Source organism: Athalia rosae, chromosome 3, assembly GCF_917208135.1.
Source record: "Athalia rosae chromosome 3, iyAthRosa1.1, whole genome shotgun sequence".
In the NCBI taxonomy this organism is placed as follows: Eukaryota; Metazoa; Arthropoda; class Insecta; order Hymenoptera; family Athaliidae; genus Athalia; species Athalia rosae.
This window is the reverse complement of record NC_064028.1, coordinates 18123758-18142830: the sequence shown is the minus strand read 5'-3', so window position 1 is coordinate 18142830 and position 19073 is coordinate 18123758. Positions and strand designations below refer to the sequence as shown.

Sequence of the window (19073 nt, the reverse complement as noted above, 5' to 3'; positions counted from 1 at the left end):
AGAACTATATGCAATACAAAGTATCAATTGTTTTTAATTAGCTAATTAACTAACTGAAACACAAGTGGCACCACGACCAGGTTCTTTTAATGCAAATGAACGTTTTTCAACCAAGTCATGTATACCTACACTTGTATAATTAATTGGAAGAGCTATGTTTCCGATACTATGTAAATTGATATAACCCCTATAATTTTACGCTCAACGAACGTCTGCCGAGACAGATAATTACGCGTATTGTCGCAAGGTTGACAGAAAAACCCGTCAAAACATGAGAACCGAAAATTGACGGAGTAAAATTATAGTTGAATCGAAAATGAAACGCCAGCGCGTCGCAGATTTCCTCATTGTTTTCCCTCTTCCTTCGAGGTCGGGTATGTTTGCGATGAAATTCGTTCGAAAAAAGTCACCCGGTAGCCATCGATATGAGTCTACTGTAAAGACTGATGAAACGAACCTCGAGGCGCCAGTTTACTGACCAATGACCGCACCTCCCTCCAACTGTCGATCTAAAAAATATTCTCTCTCACCGTAGCACATAACGCGAGAAACTAGAATCGTGCTCGCTTGACCGTTCAAGTAGACCTCGTACTCGTCAATCGCCGTAGTACACATTCGACTCGCGTGCCATCGAGTACGACACAAACTGCAAGAACAATTCCGTCGATCGTCAATTTTGTCCAAAGATTTATCGTCACGCGTGAATCGAAACAACAGACATGGACGGTGCCAAAAAAATTGGTAAACAAAGAAAAACGTTAATAATTGTTGTGAAATTTTGCAAATTATAAAATAAACATGAAGAACATCGAACGCGATGTATGTTATCGGTGAAATTTGTGTGCATGAAGTACGTAGGCAGTGACGCGAAATCGGTTCACAATTTCGTTATAACGTAATGGAAAAAAGGTGTTTCTATGATCGTCGTTCCTTTTGTCTTTTCATACATTAGTCTTGCCGTAGAAAAAATTTTCCTTTTGTCTTCGTTTTTTAACTAAATTGCTTTCAACTTTCCTTCGGTCGGTGGCAATGGAACCAATTTGTTTCCGATATATTGTTCCCGTTACGCTGCCATACCACGGCACCGAGTATAATGTATGGTATATCGATTATCGGTGGCTGCGAGAGATAATTGAAAAGTTGAATTTGTGTAGGTTTGATTTTCGCGCACGTATATCATGTACGTACCGTACGGTGCGGCGGGGGGGGGGGGGGGGGGGGAGGGGGATAGAGTAAAAGCGGGCTCGCGAGTTTCGAATTTTTCATTGCTTTTGAACAGCTTTGGCAGCAGCCGCGGCGGCGGAGAGCGACCGAATTGATGTTCGAGGGAAAAGTTCAATTCGATAAAATAAGACGAGAGAATTGCAGCGGATATCTCAACTCTACCTCCTTCGTTCGAATACGTCGCGCGGTGTACGTACGATGTAATTGAAAAGTACTTCGCGCAAAATGAAACAAAAAAAAAAAAAAAAAAAGAATTCAACGAGGACAACGATCGAGAGGAGGAGAGAAAAATGAGGGGAGGTGTACACGAGCGAAAAATAACGGGTGCGGGTGTAATAAAAATCGAAGACCGTCCGCAAAGACGCGCGGTTTTTTCTTCATGTACGGTTATACTTTTAGCCGTCTCCTCTTTGTTTTTTTTTTTTTTTTTTCTTTTTTTTCTCTTGTTATATCTGGCAGCGCGCAAAGGGGTGAAAGAAATGTACCTTTTATACACCGCTTCTGATGTAGAATGAAAGAAAAAGAAGGAACGCAGGAGAGAAGGAGAGGAAAAAAAGCGGCATTGTGTCCGACGCGAGGTCCCCGAACACACGCACCTTCGAAACACTATAAAGGAAGATATAATATGAACCGTTACCCAAAGATATAACCCTCATGTTATTCAAATTTCGAGATAAATCATTCCTAGCTGCGGCAACCGCAAGCATTTATGCCCATACCTGCGTCACTCTCACCCCCTCGCCCTTTTTTTATAACATCCCATGTGCGTCTATGTGCGTAAAATATACACCTACCATGCCCTGCGTAAATGAAAAAAAAAAAACATAGAAAAGACAGACGAACGACGTTCACTGTCCGAACTCAAAAATCAATATCTGTCTTTTTTTTTTTTCAATGTTTTCGAATACACATTGTGAAAATTTCATTCGCGAAAGACAAAATAACGGAGCGTTTTTCTGTCATTTTTTTCGAGAAAAGTGAAAAAAAAATAATTGCAAAAGCAAAACGATAAGTTCGGACGATTAATTGTTCTTTTTTGTTTTTTTTCTCTAACGGAAGAAAAATGAAAAGTGAAAATTATTATCGCCTCGAAACAAGGAGCACCCCGATATATAAGAGACACCTCAGCGTAATATATCGGTGAGATCCATCCGTGAAATATCCATTTTCTTTTTTCAGTTCCTGTGTAATAAAAAACCGTATAGACATGCAAATTCCAGACAGCGCAGCAATATTCCAAGTGGCAACCCTTTCACGCTTTCCTTGTATTTTACGTACACCTACCCATCTACGGCACACGTGTATACGTATGTACATATAATACATATACCACACGTACGTACGTATGTACATGGAAATTGATCAGCGGGGACGTACACCGTAAACGCGGCATTTTTTTTAACCATTTTTTTTATTCTCCTGCCGATTATTCAATAACAATATACACGCGTACGTATCCTCGACTCTCGTTTCGGTACTGCAATGCGTCTATGTACGTATAGCTGCGCGGAAGAAGGCGTAGCCGTTTATATATATTATACATATGTATAATACGAGGTGCACATAACGCGTGTCATTGCGTGCTACGTGCGCGTACGATTCACGTGTTTTCACGCACGAACGGTCTACCACAGCGGCGTATAGCCGTATATTCGCGCCAAGTGAAACCAGTCGTTGATGCGAAAAGAATATATTTAAAACGAACGAATGAACTATATTTTAGCGTGGTGTTTTTTTTTTTCTTTTTCTTTTTTTGTTAGCGAACACGACGGCGGGGGGTTCGCACGAAGCAAATGACAAGAAACACCAGCGGCTGGCCTGCCGTCTCTCGTTAAACCGCGGCGTGGAATTGGAAAAATATCTCTCACTCTTCGCCGCAGTCATTAACGTTGCCAAAGAAGAAGCATGTTATTTGCTTTTTCTCCGTATATTATATACATTCATTCACTTGTGTACGTGGTTTTTACACGCGTGGGATGTTACGTGCACCGTACACTCGTGGCCTATAATGGCGCACGAAATTTCATACCGTGTAGACTCATCTCGTGCGGTACGCCGCGACCGACTCCGTCAAAGCAAACAACCAATTATTCGAAAAATTCTCCAAAACGTTTCGGGAAACAAGAAAAAAAAAAAAAATAAATAAATAAAAAGTACAAATGTGTACGTACGATCTCGTTCGCTCATCACCCCATGTTTGGTTTTACTTTACCCCCGTATATTTTATGCAAAGCGTACAACTTTTGACCTGAGAAAATTTTTCGTATCGTCAGCGTCGTTGCACGTCGCAACGAAAATTTTCGGAAAACTTGTAGGTGGAAATTTTTATTTCATTTTCTCCGTAGTTGGAAGAAGATCGTTTTTTCGTCGGTTGAAACGTTTTTGCTGAGGAGAGCGAGCGAGCGGTGCATCTCCGTTTACCGCGACTACGTATAACGTCGTTTGCACCTCATTTTGTGTTCCGACGATGTACAGCAGCAATGTGGAAAAACTTTCCGTTCGTTCACTCGGCAGCGTAGCGAGGGTATAGGAAAAGTTTTCCGAGTTTTCATCGCTGAGGTATAAACGGGTGCAGGGCACCCGAGCGATGATTTACACCGCGGACGGGATAGAGGGAAGGATAATTTGATTCGCGTACAACCTTCACAATGTTTCGTTTATCCATGTGTGTACTTATTTGTTACCCGGTTTGTTCCAGTTAAGCTCACCTAGGCTGCGATTACGACGTGCGTATGTACGTATATGATCGGAAACTGATACGAAATTTTTGAATTGAATTGAGAAAACAGATGAGAAAAATTTTTCGAATAACGAAATTTAACAACTGCCGGTGAAGTCGAATTTCGAATGCCTGTGCGCATACGTAATCGTTCCGAAGAGGTGTTGATCTAATTCCCGCGTACATGTTTGACCCATATACTTACGCGCATTAGTTTAATCTGCTCTGGCGCAAGCTGCTCGGTTCACTCGAGATTATCGTTCCCTACCGCATTAGATACGCAGCTTCACTTCTCTTTTTCTCTTCTTTGGCGCTTTAATTGGTCAAGACGGACGTGTATATCGCGCCGGAAGTTGCAGCTTCGAGAGCTGCCATGTAACCTGATTTTCACAGTATGTGCGGTCCGAGCGTTGGTCTCACATTTCAATGTACATCGATATGAATACGGATCGTGATCCCGATTAGATTCAGATCTGAATAATTCGGTGATCGTTCTTTGAAATTTGGTTTCTGTTTCTTTGAGATTTTAAAGTTTATACTTTTTTTGTAATATAATATGGTTCATAGGGACAGAAAGGACTGATGGAGATCTCAAAAATACACGCTCAATTAGCTGTCGAGAAAAAATTAAAATCGTCAGATTTGTATTTTCGTCCCTTCTTTCCGATACATTACTCACCGGAGTGCTGCAATCTGGGTGAAATTTGAGTAGGCCTGCAAAATTTATCTACATATACGTGGGTAGTACGCTAACGCTGCTAAACGTATAAAGTTTCATACTTTCCGTAGATTCGTTAAAAAAAATTCACAGTCAGTGCACAAAATGCGGACGAGGTCAGATAAAGTACGAGACAATGTTAAAAAAATGTTCAGATATTTAGCGAAAAGTAATTTTCATCCAGACAGTAGTTTTCTTCGCATCGTATGATACCTATAACAAATTTTCAAGGTCTGATCAAAAATCTAAATTTTGTCGTTTCAAAAATACAGCTGATTTAACGGCACATATTATTATCACACTATGCGCTATTGTATTTAAAACACAGCAGCCATTACTCGATATTCATAAGCGTCGCGACGCTGTACATACGTTTCACGGCTTGTTAATTAGCAAATGAGAACGCGGATCGCGTCTTAGGCTGTTACGGATGCCGCTTAAAAGCCACATCCCCAGCGTATCGTAACATCAGAGGATATCATTTCTTAAAGTGTACGATTAACTTCGTACGAGAGCATATTGCGGTCCCCCCCCCCCTAACGTTATAACGCCGTTTCCAACGCTTCCGTGCGCAGTTCCGATCGGGGCTCATTGAATTCCGAATGATTTTTCAGGCTCGTGATAATCATGGATGTAATTTTTTCTGAACGTTTCAGGTAGCGCAATGGACGCCGAGGCAGCCCTCCTCGACGTCTCGCCGACTCTCTCGGTAATATCTTCCCCCGATTTGACGGAATCCACGTACCCCGGCGGCGCCGTATCCGTGTCGTTCTCCGCCTCCCCCCAAACACCGGGGTACAAAAAAGTACACGAGGAAAATTTGACACCCAGACCGACACCGAGACATCCGGCACCTCCGAAAAAACCGAAACTCAGGATACGACTGCCCTACTTGATGATCTGCGTAAGCTTGATCGAGGTGAGTTTACAACCGTCGTTTCGTTTTCATCGCGAGTTCGAAAAAGTGGAAATTTTTCAAATTTCATGTGGCAGATGATGGGATTTCGTTTGCACGGTGGTATAATATCGGCGGTATGTGCAGCGTACATATTTGACGATAACAATTAACGCGCACCGCGTGGAAAACCTCCGAGTATCCTCCGACCACCGCGAAAAAAAAAAAAAACCGAAATATACGTTACACGTTATATGCGTACACCGACTGGATAAGCCAAGCGAGTTCCACTTAACGGCAGTTTTAAGCCTCATTTGCAAGTAAGATTTCAACGTGGATCATGAATAACAAGCGAACAACGCCGCACGAAAGTACCGAACGCAAAACGACCCCCGAACCTCCGACTCTCCTTTTGTCTTCCTCGGATCTGCGGGAATATACGATAAGTTCCGCACAACGTATATATGTTGTATATATGTATATAATATACCGCGCGCACACACACGCGCGACGTGTAATGGCGAAAACCCCGCGCGATGTTTTCCACGTTGTTTGCGTTCCTCTCGCGGGCGAACACATCGTCCTCGTCCCCCCGTTGTCAGCGCGGATAAAACTCCGCGGGCGATAATTTCATGACATCCCCGGTCGGTCGGTCGGAACGAAACTAAAATTTGTCAACGATTCGGTGAAATTCAACGTGCGCGTAATTGGAACCGACCGTCAAGACAATTGCGCGCCCATAATCGCCTCCCTTTCTTTTTATTTTCTCGCATTGAGTCACCGCGGGGAGTGTCGAGTGTCGTCGCTTTTTCCTTTTTTTTTATCTCTCCGTCGGGTTTTCGAGACGTCAAGAATTAATTAGATCTACTCGGAGACGATACGAAGCTCAACTTATACCGGTTTTATAAATAAATAAATAGTTAAACACAGGGGAAATTCGTTCGAAACGATCGAAATATACTTCGGACGACTTATTCTGGATTGAAAAAATTTTTTTCTTCCTTTTTTTTTTTTCTTCTCGGAGATTCCTTAATTGCGTTCTGATATTGCCCCGCGCGCGTTTTCCCTGTAAGCGTAGCGTGACGTGTGTTTCTACTGTAATTCCGCGGCGGTATCGAATTTCGGTGTTTGTTGAAATCTCGAGTCTAGAGGCAATTACAGATCGCTGATTATCCGAAGATTTGTACTTTCCTCTTTTATCTTATTTCCCTCTCTTATCTGAGAGAAATGAAACAAATGGGATTCGAACGGCGAAATAATTACGCTTTTAAATCCAGTTCAATTAAAAGTTAATATCCAATTTTGTAGTTTCGTTTTCAACCGATATTATAGGTGGGAAATTATTCGCTCCAACGTACGTACGTACCTACATCCCATACCCGTACATCGCACGATCCATGGCCACCTGATCGTGGCGACGTAATTACACTAGATAACGGAAAAATTATAATTACTCACTTATCGAAAATTTCGCAGAACCAAAAAAAAAACGATGTCAATTAAAACCGGGATAAATTTTGAAAAATAAAACGGACGATCGATGTTGTGAAACCTGATTTAAAGGAGTTTGTGATAAAAACCGAGCGCGCGCCAGATCCACGATGACCCCGTATAATTGTAGGATCCTTTACGAGGGCGTTCAGAAGTCGATACTTACGCTATGAGAAAACTGGGCAATAAAGTTCCTTTTGAAAGTTGCAATTCGCAGCGGTTTCTGTACCGCTGTGTTACTGTACTATACACTATACGAGCCGCGATGCTCACGCTGTGCAGACCTCCGGTTTGCTCGAATATGCTGCTACTGCAGCGAGTCGTGGTAAAACGCATAAACTTAAGACCGCGTCGCTAAACGCGCTCCCATTTCGCAAAAGCAGAAAACCCCCACATCTATTCCGTACCGTTCCGTAGCCGCAACTCCACACAATTCCGCTTTTGCTTCTACAGCTTTTGGACTCGCTGATCATCCCGCTGGTACAGCAAGAAAGTGCATCGTGAGATTTACCAGAAACTGCTGCTGGGCATGTGTAATACGCGACATCCACGTGTTCCTGCGTTCCATACATATACATATATATATATATATATATATATATATATCGGGGCTGAAAATAGACACGTTATCCGACGCCGCGGCGTACATATATAACCCCTGTACGTAGGTAGGTGGGTACGAGGGTATGTACATATCGCACCTATACGTACATACGCGTGGGAATCCAAAAGTTAATAACATCTGCAAGTGGGTAACTCGACACAGCCGTAGCGCGCCGATATCCGCGAGTCAATTCTAAAGCTCGCTGCAGCGAAGATCGGTAAATCCACTATTATACTACACATCGCACTACATATATGTATATTTATTATATCACCGCCACTCGATCAGCCGGAGATATTTTGCAGGCGTCACTCTCTCCAGATTCACGTCTATTTTTCGATCTTTATGCCACGAATTCCCAAGATACTTGCTCGCGGCGTATACCTCTATACCGACCATCGCTTTATATAGATTTCCCGAGTGCAACTCGTGCGTTTTATTATTTATTTATTTTTCATTTCCTTTTTTTTCTCAGCCTTTCGAAATGAATACGGTGATATATACGTATACCTATCCTTCTCGAATATACGAGCGTCGATTTTTTAATAAATGATTACGATCGTTGCGATGTTTCTACTTCATTTGCGTAATTCGTTTCATCGTTATATACATATTTATTTATTCCCACCTTTCGCGTAATCAAAAGGGCGGTCGGTACGCGGAGATTTCTCGGCTCTTCGCAAACATGTTACACGGTGAAAATACGTTTCTAAAATGTCTTAAACGAATTTGTAAAACGTGCTCGGGGATTCACCCGAAATTTACCTAAACAAAATGAGGGGCCTCCGCGTGTTCGGATTGTTTGCCCAGAGGCTGTTTGCCGTCAGGTGGTGAAGAAAGGGGCCGATCTCCGCTTTCCGTCTCTCTCCATTTCTCTCTCTCTCTCTCTCTCTCTTTCATCCCCCTCCGCGAGACGCGGGGCGAGGCGAGTTTCGTTAAAATCTTCAACGGCCGCCCAAAAGGCGAAGAGTTTCGTGACGGATGACCCGCCGAGTCGAGTCTGACTTATGCGAGGGCTACCGGATGTTACTTACGTGAAACGAGCTTTGGGATCCCCCATAGAAAACTCATCAGCCAGCTGATTCACTTGACGGCACTCCGGAAGCCTTAGCTAGCGTTATTAACCCCCGACTCACACGCCATATAGATAATTAGGCTCCTACTTTGGCGAAGTTTCCATCGCGTCTGAAGAAAAAAAAAATGGAAAAAATGGAAAAATGAATAGATTCGTTCTCGCGTTTCGGGAGGCGCGAGTTCGAGAACTAAACCGGGGGAGAGAGAAAAGAAGATCTCCGTTTCGGTAAAATAAGGAAAAAGATGGGAAAGAAATCCGAGAGTCCCGATAACCCTTAGTTATTTTTGGATCGTTACATCGTGATACCTCGGGATCAAAATATTGGCGTATAATATTGTTTAGAGTCCTCGAGAACGTGATGCGGGAGTAAATGCGACGAACGAACGCACGGTAACGGTTATGGTGGAAAATCTCGCTTTGATCACCGTCTAAAACCACGACGACGGAGCGGAGGTTCATCCGATCGGATCGCGGAGGTTAATCCTCGCTCCCCTGATGGATAAAGGGGCCTCCCTCCTCCCTCCTCCCTCCTCCTACTCCTCCTCCCCCCCGTGAGCCCTTCGACTATCGCCACAGTCGACGGAAGTGTAATCGATGCTGCTTTGTTTTACTACGTTTCAGATATACGTACATTGCTTGGGCGACGAAGCCGTTCTACGACGATGGCTCGTTTACGATCCTCGACAACGTGTTCAAGCATGGAGATTCGCCTCGTACATGTTACTGCACTCGAATATTCTACATCTATCGCTAAACGTCGTCATTCAGTTGGTTCTCGCCGCCCCTCTAGAGGTAAGGTGATCACCCCCGTAATCTCTCAAGTCTGCTATCCTGTGAATTTACTGTGAACTTATTCGCATGGTACAAGAAAAACAGATGAGAACCAATCATCGATCGATTTGCATCACACGACAATTGTACGATCAAATTTTAAGTCAGGAAATTTGGGCAATGTTCTTTTTTGTTCCTAAATTTTTTTACCGAAAATATAACCATCCAGGTTCGGTACATGAACAGGAATCTTGTTGTAAAGATACAACATGTATAGCGCGGGGTAAACATCAAACAAGAAGTAAATGGAGGTATATATATAAGTTTCGTATATATACATATATATGTGTTAGGTATGTATCGGCATGTATACGAGAGCCTAGCCGGCAGAGTATATATAAGAAGTTGTAATATGGGTTTTGCGGTATCCCAGGTACAGCGAGAAGGAAATGTTTTCACCTCTGTACACTAGAAATTCACTCAAGAGCCTCAAACATTTCTTACATTTCCTTCCTTCGCGGATGCAACGAACGTTCCGAGTTCTTCTACTTCTCTTCCTCCTTGTCCTTCTTCTCTATCATTGTGATACAGCAGCGAATCTTACACATTATCTGTTTACCCCAGTGCGCTTCCGCGACGTGGCTTCTTCTCTCCCTCATAGTTTATGTGAATGCAATTCCAACACTGATACCTGCACACATCCACCCCGCGCACACACACACACGTATAATTTCATCAATTTATTATTTATTTACCCGCACATTGTACACGGGGACACGTGCACACGTACACGATTATTAGAGGAACGAGAAGATTCCGGTTAGCTCAGGATCACGCTTCGAGGGGAAACCGTCGCGTCGTTGAAGAAAAAAATAGAAAAATGAAAAGAGACGAGAAAAAAGCCAGACGGTATAGTCCCGACGAATCTCGTAGTTGAACGAAATCAATGCTAAGAATCGAATCCTCTGCGGGCGATTCGTCGAATGCGGTGTAATGCACATGCGGCAGATATTTACAGGTGAGGTTGGCTGCCGAGCCACGAGCTACACCTCGAAATCAGATTATCGCCCCAGTGCAGAGAGATTAATTGATCTAGACGAACATATATATATATGTATATAGGTGTATAGTGTGTATACCTGTACACATACACGTTTATTATTACGTTAACTGCACCGGTGTCACGGCGAACCGGAAGATAATGCCTGCAGATCGAGCCATTATAGATAGAAATTTACCGGGGCGCTAGAAATAACCGTGAATTAAGTTATAGCTACGTGCGGCTCGCAGATAAGAAAATTTCAATACCAATGAAAACTTGGGAGTTTTCAATTACACGCAGAGAGCGGGAAATTGATTTCAGATTAACCGAGATGAGAAATTTTCATCCAAATAACTTTAGGTATACGGGGATATCGGCGAAGAGTGGTCGTTTTTTACGTGCACGTATACGTGTGAGTATATTCGAAATTTTCAAAGATAAACTAGTTCTTTTGAGTTATGGAATGACGGAAACAAAAAAGAGAGAGCGACAAAAAATCGACAAACTTCCCAAGTTTTAATCTTTCCCTTAGCGAGCAAAGATTCGGAGAATTCGATAAGACGAAGGTCTCAAATATCCGTGGAACCCGCAGCTATACACACCCCCCCACCGATTTTACTTTGTTTCACATTATCCACGTATATACGACGTCGTGTGTCAGCAATTTTCCATCTTATTTTTTTTTTTTATTTCTTTTTTATTCCTTAATTAATTTTTTTTTTTCTTTCGTCGGTTCTTTCATCAAAGTGTAATATAACCGCGTTCACCTAGAACTCTACCGCGAAGAGTATGAGAAAATTGGAGAAGCTAACGGAGGTAAAATAACCTTGACAATATGGGTATGATCTCCAGGTTGAACAGGGGTGGCTCGGCGTAGCGGCAGTTTACCTGGGCGGTGGGATATGCGGCGCTCTAGGTGCTTCTCTTCTTCAACCGAGTCTTTATCTCGTCGGAGCTTCGGCCGGCGTCTACGCTCTCCTCACGAGTCACCTGGCCCATTTATACCTGGTAAGTAAAAGTTGAATTCGAAAAAACTTACATCAAAATTTGCGGGGCGGGGGGGTAAAATTTTCAACATCTGCGACAAACTCTTGGGAAACGTGTACGTACGTGTGCGTAAGATCGAGCAATAAAAACACTTGAAAATTTATGGAGGAGTGGGAACGAAAAATTGAAAATTTTCGTACAAAAAAGTCGTCTCCCTGATACATGAGGTATATATGAGCGCACGTATTATACGTGCGCGATGAGTGCCTGGGGTGAAAATGGCGCGGTTCCATTTCGTCAGCGAGGCCCACGGCCAGTAGATATGGGCGAGTAGTATATGTAATAACTATATACTTGTATACCTATGTAGTAACGATTGCGAAACTCCCGAAGATAAGACTCGAATAATCTTCCTACGGTACGTGCGTATATAGACCTATATTATGTTCGTGTCAGATGAAATTCTCAACGTCTCAAAGGGAACGACCCTGCAAGAATATATTTGGGGAGGATGTGAGAATAAACCCGGCGTTGTATATACGTGTGGGTATACACATATACGCGAGTCTATATAAACCGGAATCCGGATATACGCGTCCTAATCATTATATCCTCGCATTAGTCTATACATATATATATACATATGTGTGTTATATTCATGCCTGAAGAACATATCCCTTAAGAAGTCTGAGGTAATAATTGAGCTTTTCCGGATTTCCGCGAACCCGATTTTTCCTTCCCTTTTTTCTTCCCTTTTTTTTTTTTTTTTTGAAACGCAATGAATAAAGGAAAAATTTCGCAAATCGTGGATTTTATAATTTGATTTTTTCCCCTCGTCTTTCTGGAATGAAAAAAAAAATAAAATGCGAACGAAAACCTTGTATGTAATGGAAAATCAAATTCCCTCGTCTAATCAATTTCTTTCATATAAGATTCATTTTTCCGGGCAACGGAGTATGTATAATATACGTAGAATAACGTGCTCGATGAAATTAATATTTTCTTTTTCTTTTCTTCTTCAATCTTTTACTTTTATCAGCGCCCAGACGTTTTATTAGTTTTCTGATACCGAGGCACTTTCTCATGTGATGTTATATGAAACCAGTTGAAAGCGGTTATAATGAATGCATGAAAAAAAGCTCGAATGAACTTCATAAAAAGGAGAAAAAAAATGCTAACTGCACTTCCGGGATTCCAAAGGGTGTAGTTATAATTTCTACAAGTTTGTTCTACGCTATATTCTTCTATGGAAAAGGAAAGTCTACGGTGAGAGAAAAAAAAAAAAAAAAACAACAAGAAACAACGTAAGAAAGAAAACGCTACTCCATTCTCAACTTGTTATACGTATACGTATCGCGAAGTAGAACCCAAATTCATCTCTAGGGGTGAAACGAAAAAAAAAAAGGGGGAAAAAAGTTACCGTGCGTAGAAAAATGATTTGGTGTCTCTTACGCGGTGTCGAGGTCCAGAATGCTCACACATACGACGTGGTATGCGCGTACGTACGTATTCGCGCAAATACCAAAACAAGAAAACTAGCAAAAGAAAAGAAAAAGAGAAAGTGAAAATCGATTTACGAGCGAAAACAGCCATTTTTCGGTCTACACTCGCGGGGTACGTTTCCCCTAAATCTCTGCAGCGGTCCTGAAAGGAATTATATTCGGGCAGCGCGTGGTTTTGGTCGAAAGGAATATTTGCTTTTTTTTCGTTCATCTTTCCTTCTCGAAATCCCGAGGTCGGGATGGGCACATGCGTGTGGTACATAATACACAGTCTACATTGTGCGGAAGTGAACGCAACGGGTGTATTATTTAGGTACTGGGAAAATCTTACGTCATTCCGTACAGCAGGTGGCCAAGGGAGCTTCATTCTCGTAAAGGTGAATTCGTTTCAGTCGGTCGCAAAAGGTCGTGCAGATTTATTCGAATCAAATGACGACATCAAATTTTCGTAATCTCAGCGTCGCCTCGATTCGACTCGTGAATTCGCAACCTTCGATACCGCGTTATTCTTGCTTATTCTCCGGAGCTTTTCGCGAAATATTTTTACTTATTTCCCGCAACGATTGCCCCTACATAGCGACCATCCCCCGCGACCCACGGGGACGCTGTGATTTATAGGCCTGCGGAAATCTTCGCGATTTCTTTAAAGTTTCACACCCCCGATAGACTTCCCGACTTTCCGCTGCGGGACGACGACGTAGTTGCCACGAAGTTTCTTTGAAAATTTTCACCGCTATGGCGTATAGATCTCTCTCAGTCTATAAATATCCGGAACCATAACGAAGGACGCCTTCGCCAAGAATAATAACAAGACGAAAAAAATGTAAAAAAAAAATGTAAAAAAAAAATGTAGAAAAAAAAAACTATCGAAGAAACGAACGAAAAACTAAAGAAATGTTCGCGTCCGTTGAATTTCCTTTTTCCCGGGTGAATTAGAATTTGTTATCATTTTTATTTTGTTCCTTTGCTTAGCCGCACGCATCGGGTAGCCAATTTTATACTTTTTCTGCGCGCTAACGTAATTCTCACCCTTTTCGCGAATGATTGATCACCATAGTTCGCAAAGACCGCTCCCTCTACGTTCCCCTGAAATTGTCAATGTTGTGAAAACAAACGTAATGGGTAACAAAAAAAAAAAAAACAAAGGAACAGAACAGAATACGCAGAGCTACGATACGAGAGAAGAAAAAAAAACATTTGTATGTTTACCAATTTCTGTGTACTCTCAATTATCGTCACTATATTTTCGATAATCCCTCAGAGAGGTTCGTTCGCCGTTCCGTATCGCCGCTGCGCCAGCTTCATCCCTTTCTATCTTTGCAGCAGTTTTGAATTTTTTTATTAAAAAATTTCCTTCTTTCAATTTTATTAGATCATTTAACGACGGGGTTTTTTCAGAAAATCATCCCACAATTTTATAACATTCAAAATGAGAGAGAAAAACGATATCGGTTTATCTATTTTTTAAAAAAAAGTTGGGCACGGAGTAAAATTATATTGTAATTTGTGAAACATGTTTTTTGTTTCTCTACATTTCACGGAATAACTCTGAGACTGAGTTGCACGGACCGTTGACGAACTCCGGCCCGAAATATCAACGTTATTTTACTCGTAATACTTTCTACACGTTATTTAACAAGTTACACGTCTACAGTAGTGTGGAACGTTGAAAGTTATACGCATCTGCACCTGCAGCAGCAGCAGCAGCAGCAGCAGCAACAAAATGTACACGTTATAATAATATATCTCTGTATTTATATATTGTATGTGGAAGTCATTAGTAACCTCCAGGGAAATGAGTTTGTTTATGAGAACACGCGGTATAAATCCGTTATGTATCCGCCGGGCTTCGTTGTAGTTCAAGCTTTGCCGAACAATATTTATTATTTTATCCCTGCGCCCGTAATTATCGCTATTAATTATCGCGTAAGCTCGATAAATAAGTGAATTTTTTTTCTATTATTCATTTCATTCGTTTCTCGTTTCTCGATTTTATCCTTTTTCTCCTTTTTTCTTTGTGATCGGTGTACCGATCGGATGTATATAAATAACGGCATTTAATTGCTATGCGGTGAAGAGATTGTAAATGATTAATGTACGTTGTTTGAACTTGTGATAATTTCAGTGCCACGGGGAACTTCGATACGCGGGTTGGCGCCTTGGAGCAGTTTTTCTTTTAGCCGGCGCGGACGTAGCTTCGGTACCTGTACCGGCACTTTTGGGTTACGGAAGGGTTGGTTGGGCAGCGCACGTCGCCGGTGCTTTGGCCGGCCCTCTCTTGGGACTGGCAATATTTCCAAATCAGAGCAAAAAGGATTCTAGGGGTAGAAAGTTCGTGCGCTTCGTAAGGTTCTTGGCAGGCCTTGGCGTAATGCTTTTGATCGTCGGAGCGATACTCGGCAACATTTACCTGATCGCTATACCCCAGCAGCGAAAACCCTCATGACAAAGAACCGAACTATTCGTTAAGTTCTGCAATAGGTCTTTTCTTATAGTGAAAATTCAAGAGGCGGCTGAGGCGATTTACGAATAGAAAATCGCCAGATTAATTATACAAAAATTTCATCCCCGAAGACCTAACTCTTTCATTATACTGTCCTAACGTCGAGTTTTAACTAACGAAAGGAGAATTTTTGATAATTTCTCATTACTTTTTCTATTCATTTTCTTTTTTTCTTTTTGCTTTCTGGCCGCGTGTACTTTAGCAGAAATTGAATTAGTATCCTCATACTTCATCTACCCTACATTATACAGAATTATTACGACGTGTGAGATAATTATTATACATCAGATCACACTGCACGATTATTATTTTGCTAGGCATAAAATTTTGTACATAAATTAATCATGTACATGATATGTACATAATGATACTCCATACGTACGTGTACTACATGTATGTATTTCGTAGTGTACGCGGACGTAATAATTTAATTTAATTCATTACGACTCGTACGTTGTGATTACGGTTATTATATAATTCATGAAAACTAACTAGATTAATTCCTTTCGTCGACAAATAGAAGAAGAGACAAAAAAACAAGCGCAAAAAAATGAATAAAATTCAAACCCCTTGTATTTATACTTATACATACATTACGCAGGTATATATATATAATTGTACGTGTCAATTTTTATACTCGTTGAGATAATCGCGATTCGAATCTCAATTTTTCAGTGAAAATATTCGTATATATCTATAAGACCCTATATAAAGTTATGTATGGGGGAAGGTGGGGCATGAAACCCCGAGCTTTGTCAAACTTAAGTACGATGAAAATTCTTTCTCTTATTTGTATTGATTTGAAGTGAATGAGAAAGATTTTGATAACTGAAAATCTAACTAATTAGTTCGTCGCAACTTAATAATAAAAATTACATCAACATTCATAGTTATTACCATCAATATTTCTTTTGATTACAAAAAAAAACAAATTTTCAAAATCCAGAATAATGTTTGAGGTCTTCGTCGATCATTTTCAAAAAAATTTTGGGGTATAATCCCATTTTGCCCGCCTTCCCCTCTTATGTATCTAGTTATAATCACAGACGCAAGCCGAAAATGTTGATAATTTTTTTTTTAATCCAAGCTTCGAACTTGCTGCCAAAGTATGCTCGTACATATACTTCTACGAATAGACGAAGTGAGTTATAGAACAAAAAATAGGACGAATGGAGAACAAGAAATAGAAGAAATTTAAATTCATCCGTACTTCTGTAACGCTGTAATTAAGTTATAAATAATTAATGATCCGAGTTGAACTCTTATTGTTGAATTGAAATCATTATCACGTATTATTATCATCGATAAATCATACATCGTCGTGATGTAATGTTGAAAAAAAAAAAGACGATCACATCCATTTAGATAGGTACTATGAAATATATACAGATCATATAGTTATAGGCTATACTCGAATTATTCAGTTGGAATAATTTTTAAAACTTATTAATCAATAGGAAAATTTTTTCATTGTAAATATTGTGTGGATTATAAGCGTGTAAATAATATAGAAATCCGGTGCAATATCGTTGCCTAAAATAGAACAGAAATCGATTGATTCTTTCGACAAGCTTAATCAGTTATTGATCATTTCATCGCGTCAAATTTTCGTAAATCCAATCGAAACACCAAAAACCGTCCAAATTTCGGATGAGACTTTGTCGCGATTTGGAAATTTTAATCGAGAAAAAACTAATTAATCGATTTCGGCTCCACATTCATCAGTAGGATATTATAATAGATCGATTGCATGGAAAAAAAAACGATAAATACAAAAAAAAAAAAAAAATATGGCGCTTCTTGATTACAATTAAGCGCAACGAGCTCTGTTAAAGAATTCTACATGGCTCGCGGTGTACCGAGTATAGCTCTTACATACATGTGTGTGTGTGTATACAGGGTAGGTGAGTTGTCGACTATCGGTATGTTTCCCATTGTTATATGTATACATACCAGATTGTATACAATAGCCGGAGAGAAACACGTGATCAATTAGGGGTAACTAAACTACACACACCACACATACTCCCCGTGTTAGCAACGAGTTAGCTGCTCGAAGCGATATCCGCGCGTAGCCAAGTTGCGCCCTAATAAAGTGCAGATGTAAACTTATACATATATATGTATAATGTATATACCATGTTCACGCGTACTGTACTCGTACATATGCGGCTGAATATCTAATAGATCTCCAATAAGATACATGGGTAACTCAGAGATCGGTGCGTCTGATCGCTTATATGTACATATATATATCCCTCTACGTAATACACACCTACAATATGTATCTATAATAAATAAGGTGGAAATATATATATATATATATAATGTATACATAAGTAATTATTATAATCAATTATCAAATAAACTGGCTGTGATTATTCAAGTGTTAAGTATTGTCATAAAATAATATAAATATATGTACATATAATTGTGTATATATGATACGGTACATACTGCACGTCATAATTACCGGCTATCATGTATAACTCCCAATGATACTTGGGAATGTGGTAAATTCATGAAATATACCCTTTATGGCAATATTAATTAATCCACTATTTGTTAGCTGCATACAACTTTCCTTTACCATAAAACCTTTGTTACTGCATTTTGCGTCTGTCATTTTCTGTTAAATTTGCATGTTGATATCCAACTTGTTGACATAAAATAAATTTTATGGCAAGAATGCAGAAACAATGATCATTCTTTTTCGGCGGAACTCGGTTATTTTAACTCAATGGCGGTTAATTTATGAAATTCACCAGCGAGTGCTGGAGCGTTGTATTTTGTTGCAAAATGAGCGTTGTATTTGATGGATAGTTACTATTATATGTTCATTATATTCTGAAACATAATTGGGGATTGTAGATACCAGTCGGTAATCACGCATAGTAACTGGATTAAACGAAACTACCGTACCACATATAATTTAATTATGTAACGATATTCTAATCCATGTAATTCACCTATTAATACTATACATATACGACATTATATATATATATAAAATAATTGAATCATCCGCTGTTCATGTGTCAAACAATCAAAAATTGATATAAAAAAGAAAATGATGACGAAAAATAAAACCACTGTTTGAGAAGAAAATATTATAATAAATTCATGATACGTAAAATAAACGTAGATTGTAAAGAAAAAAAGAAGAAAAACTTGTTTGTATTTTTTCTCTCATCCCTCGCCTAATATACAGCATTACCTATATCACTACAGGTTACATACGAGGTAATAATATACTCGCGAAATTGAAAGTTAGGAAAAACTTTGAAAATATAATACGCAAAAGGATCCGTGTGTACCCCTACACAACGTTTATTGGTTTCAGGGATTTTGTCGGAGCTTTTTTCGGCTTACGGGAAGCATTTGGTGGGGGAATGTGTATATCCTTCTATGATATATGCGCATCAATTCTTGGGCAAAAAGGATCCATGCGATACGAAATTTGGATTTTTTTTTGTATAGAATCTGCTTTTTAACCCCCATCGTTTTGCAGTATGTCTACATCAAATGAGTTCTTACCTGCA

General features: G+C 40.2%; 1 protein-coding gene across 3 annotated transcripts in view; it reads left to right on the top strand.

The window, feature by feature from the left end:
• The window catches only part of LOC105690720 (protein rhomboid), a 39092-nt gene extending 20400 nt beyond the window's left edge, over nucleotides 1–18692 (top strand). For all 3 annotated transcript variants that reach the window (XM_012408791.3, XM_048651683.1, XM_012408771.3), the window contains exons 2-5: nucleotides 5318–5580; nucleotides 9348–9518; nucleotides 11392–11547; nucleotides 15154–18692. In XM_012408791.3, the coding sequence (XP_012264214.2) occupies nucleotides 5326–5580; nucleotides 9348–9518; nucleotides 11392–11547; nucleotides 15154–15474 (903 nt within the window). In that variant the 5' untranslated portion in view covers nucleotides 5318–5325 and the 3' untranslated portion in view covers nucleotides 15475–18692. The remainder of the gene's footprint in view (nucleotides 1–5317; nucleotides 5581–9347; nucleotides 9519–11391; nucleotides 11548–15153) is intronic.
• The last annotated feature ends 381 nt before the right edge of the window (nucleotides 18693–19073 follow it).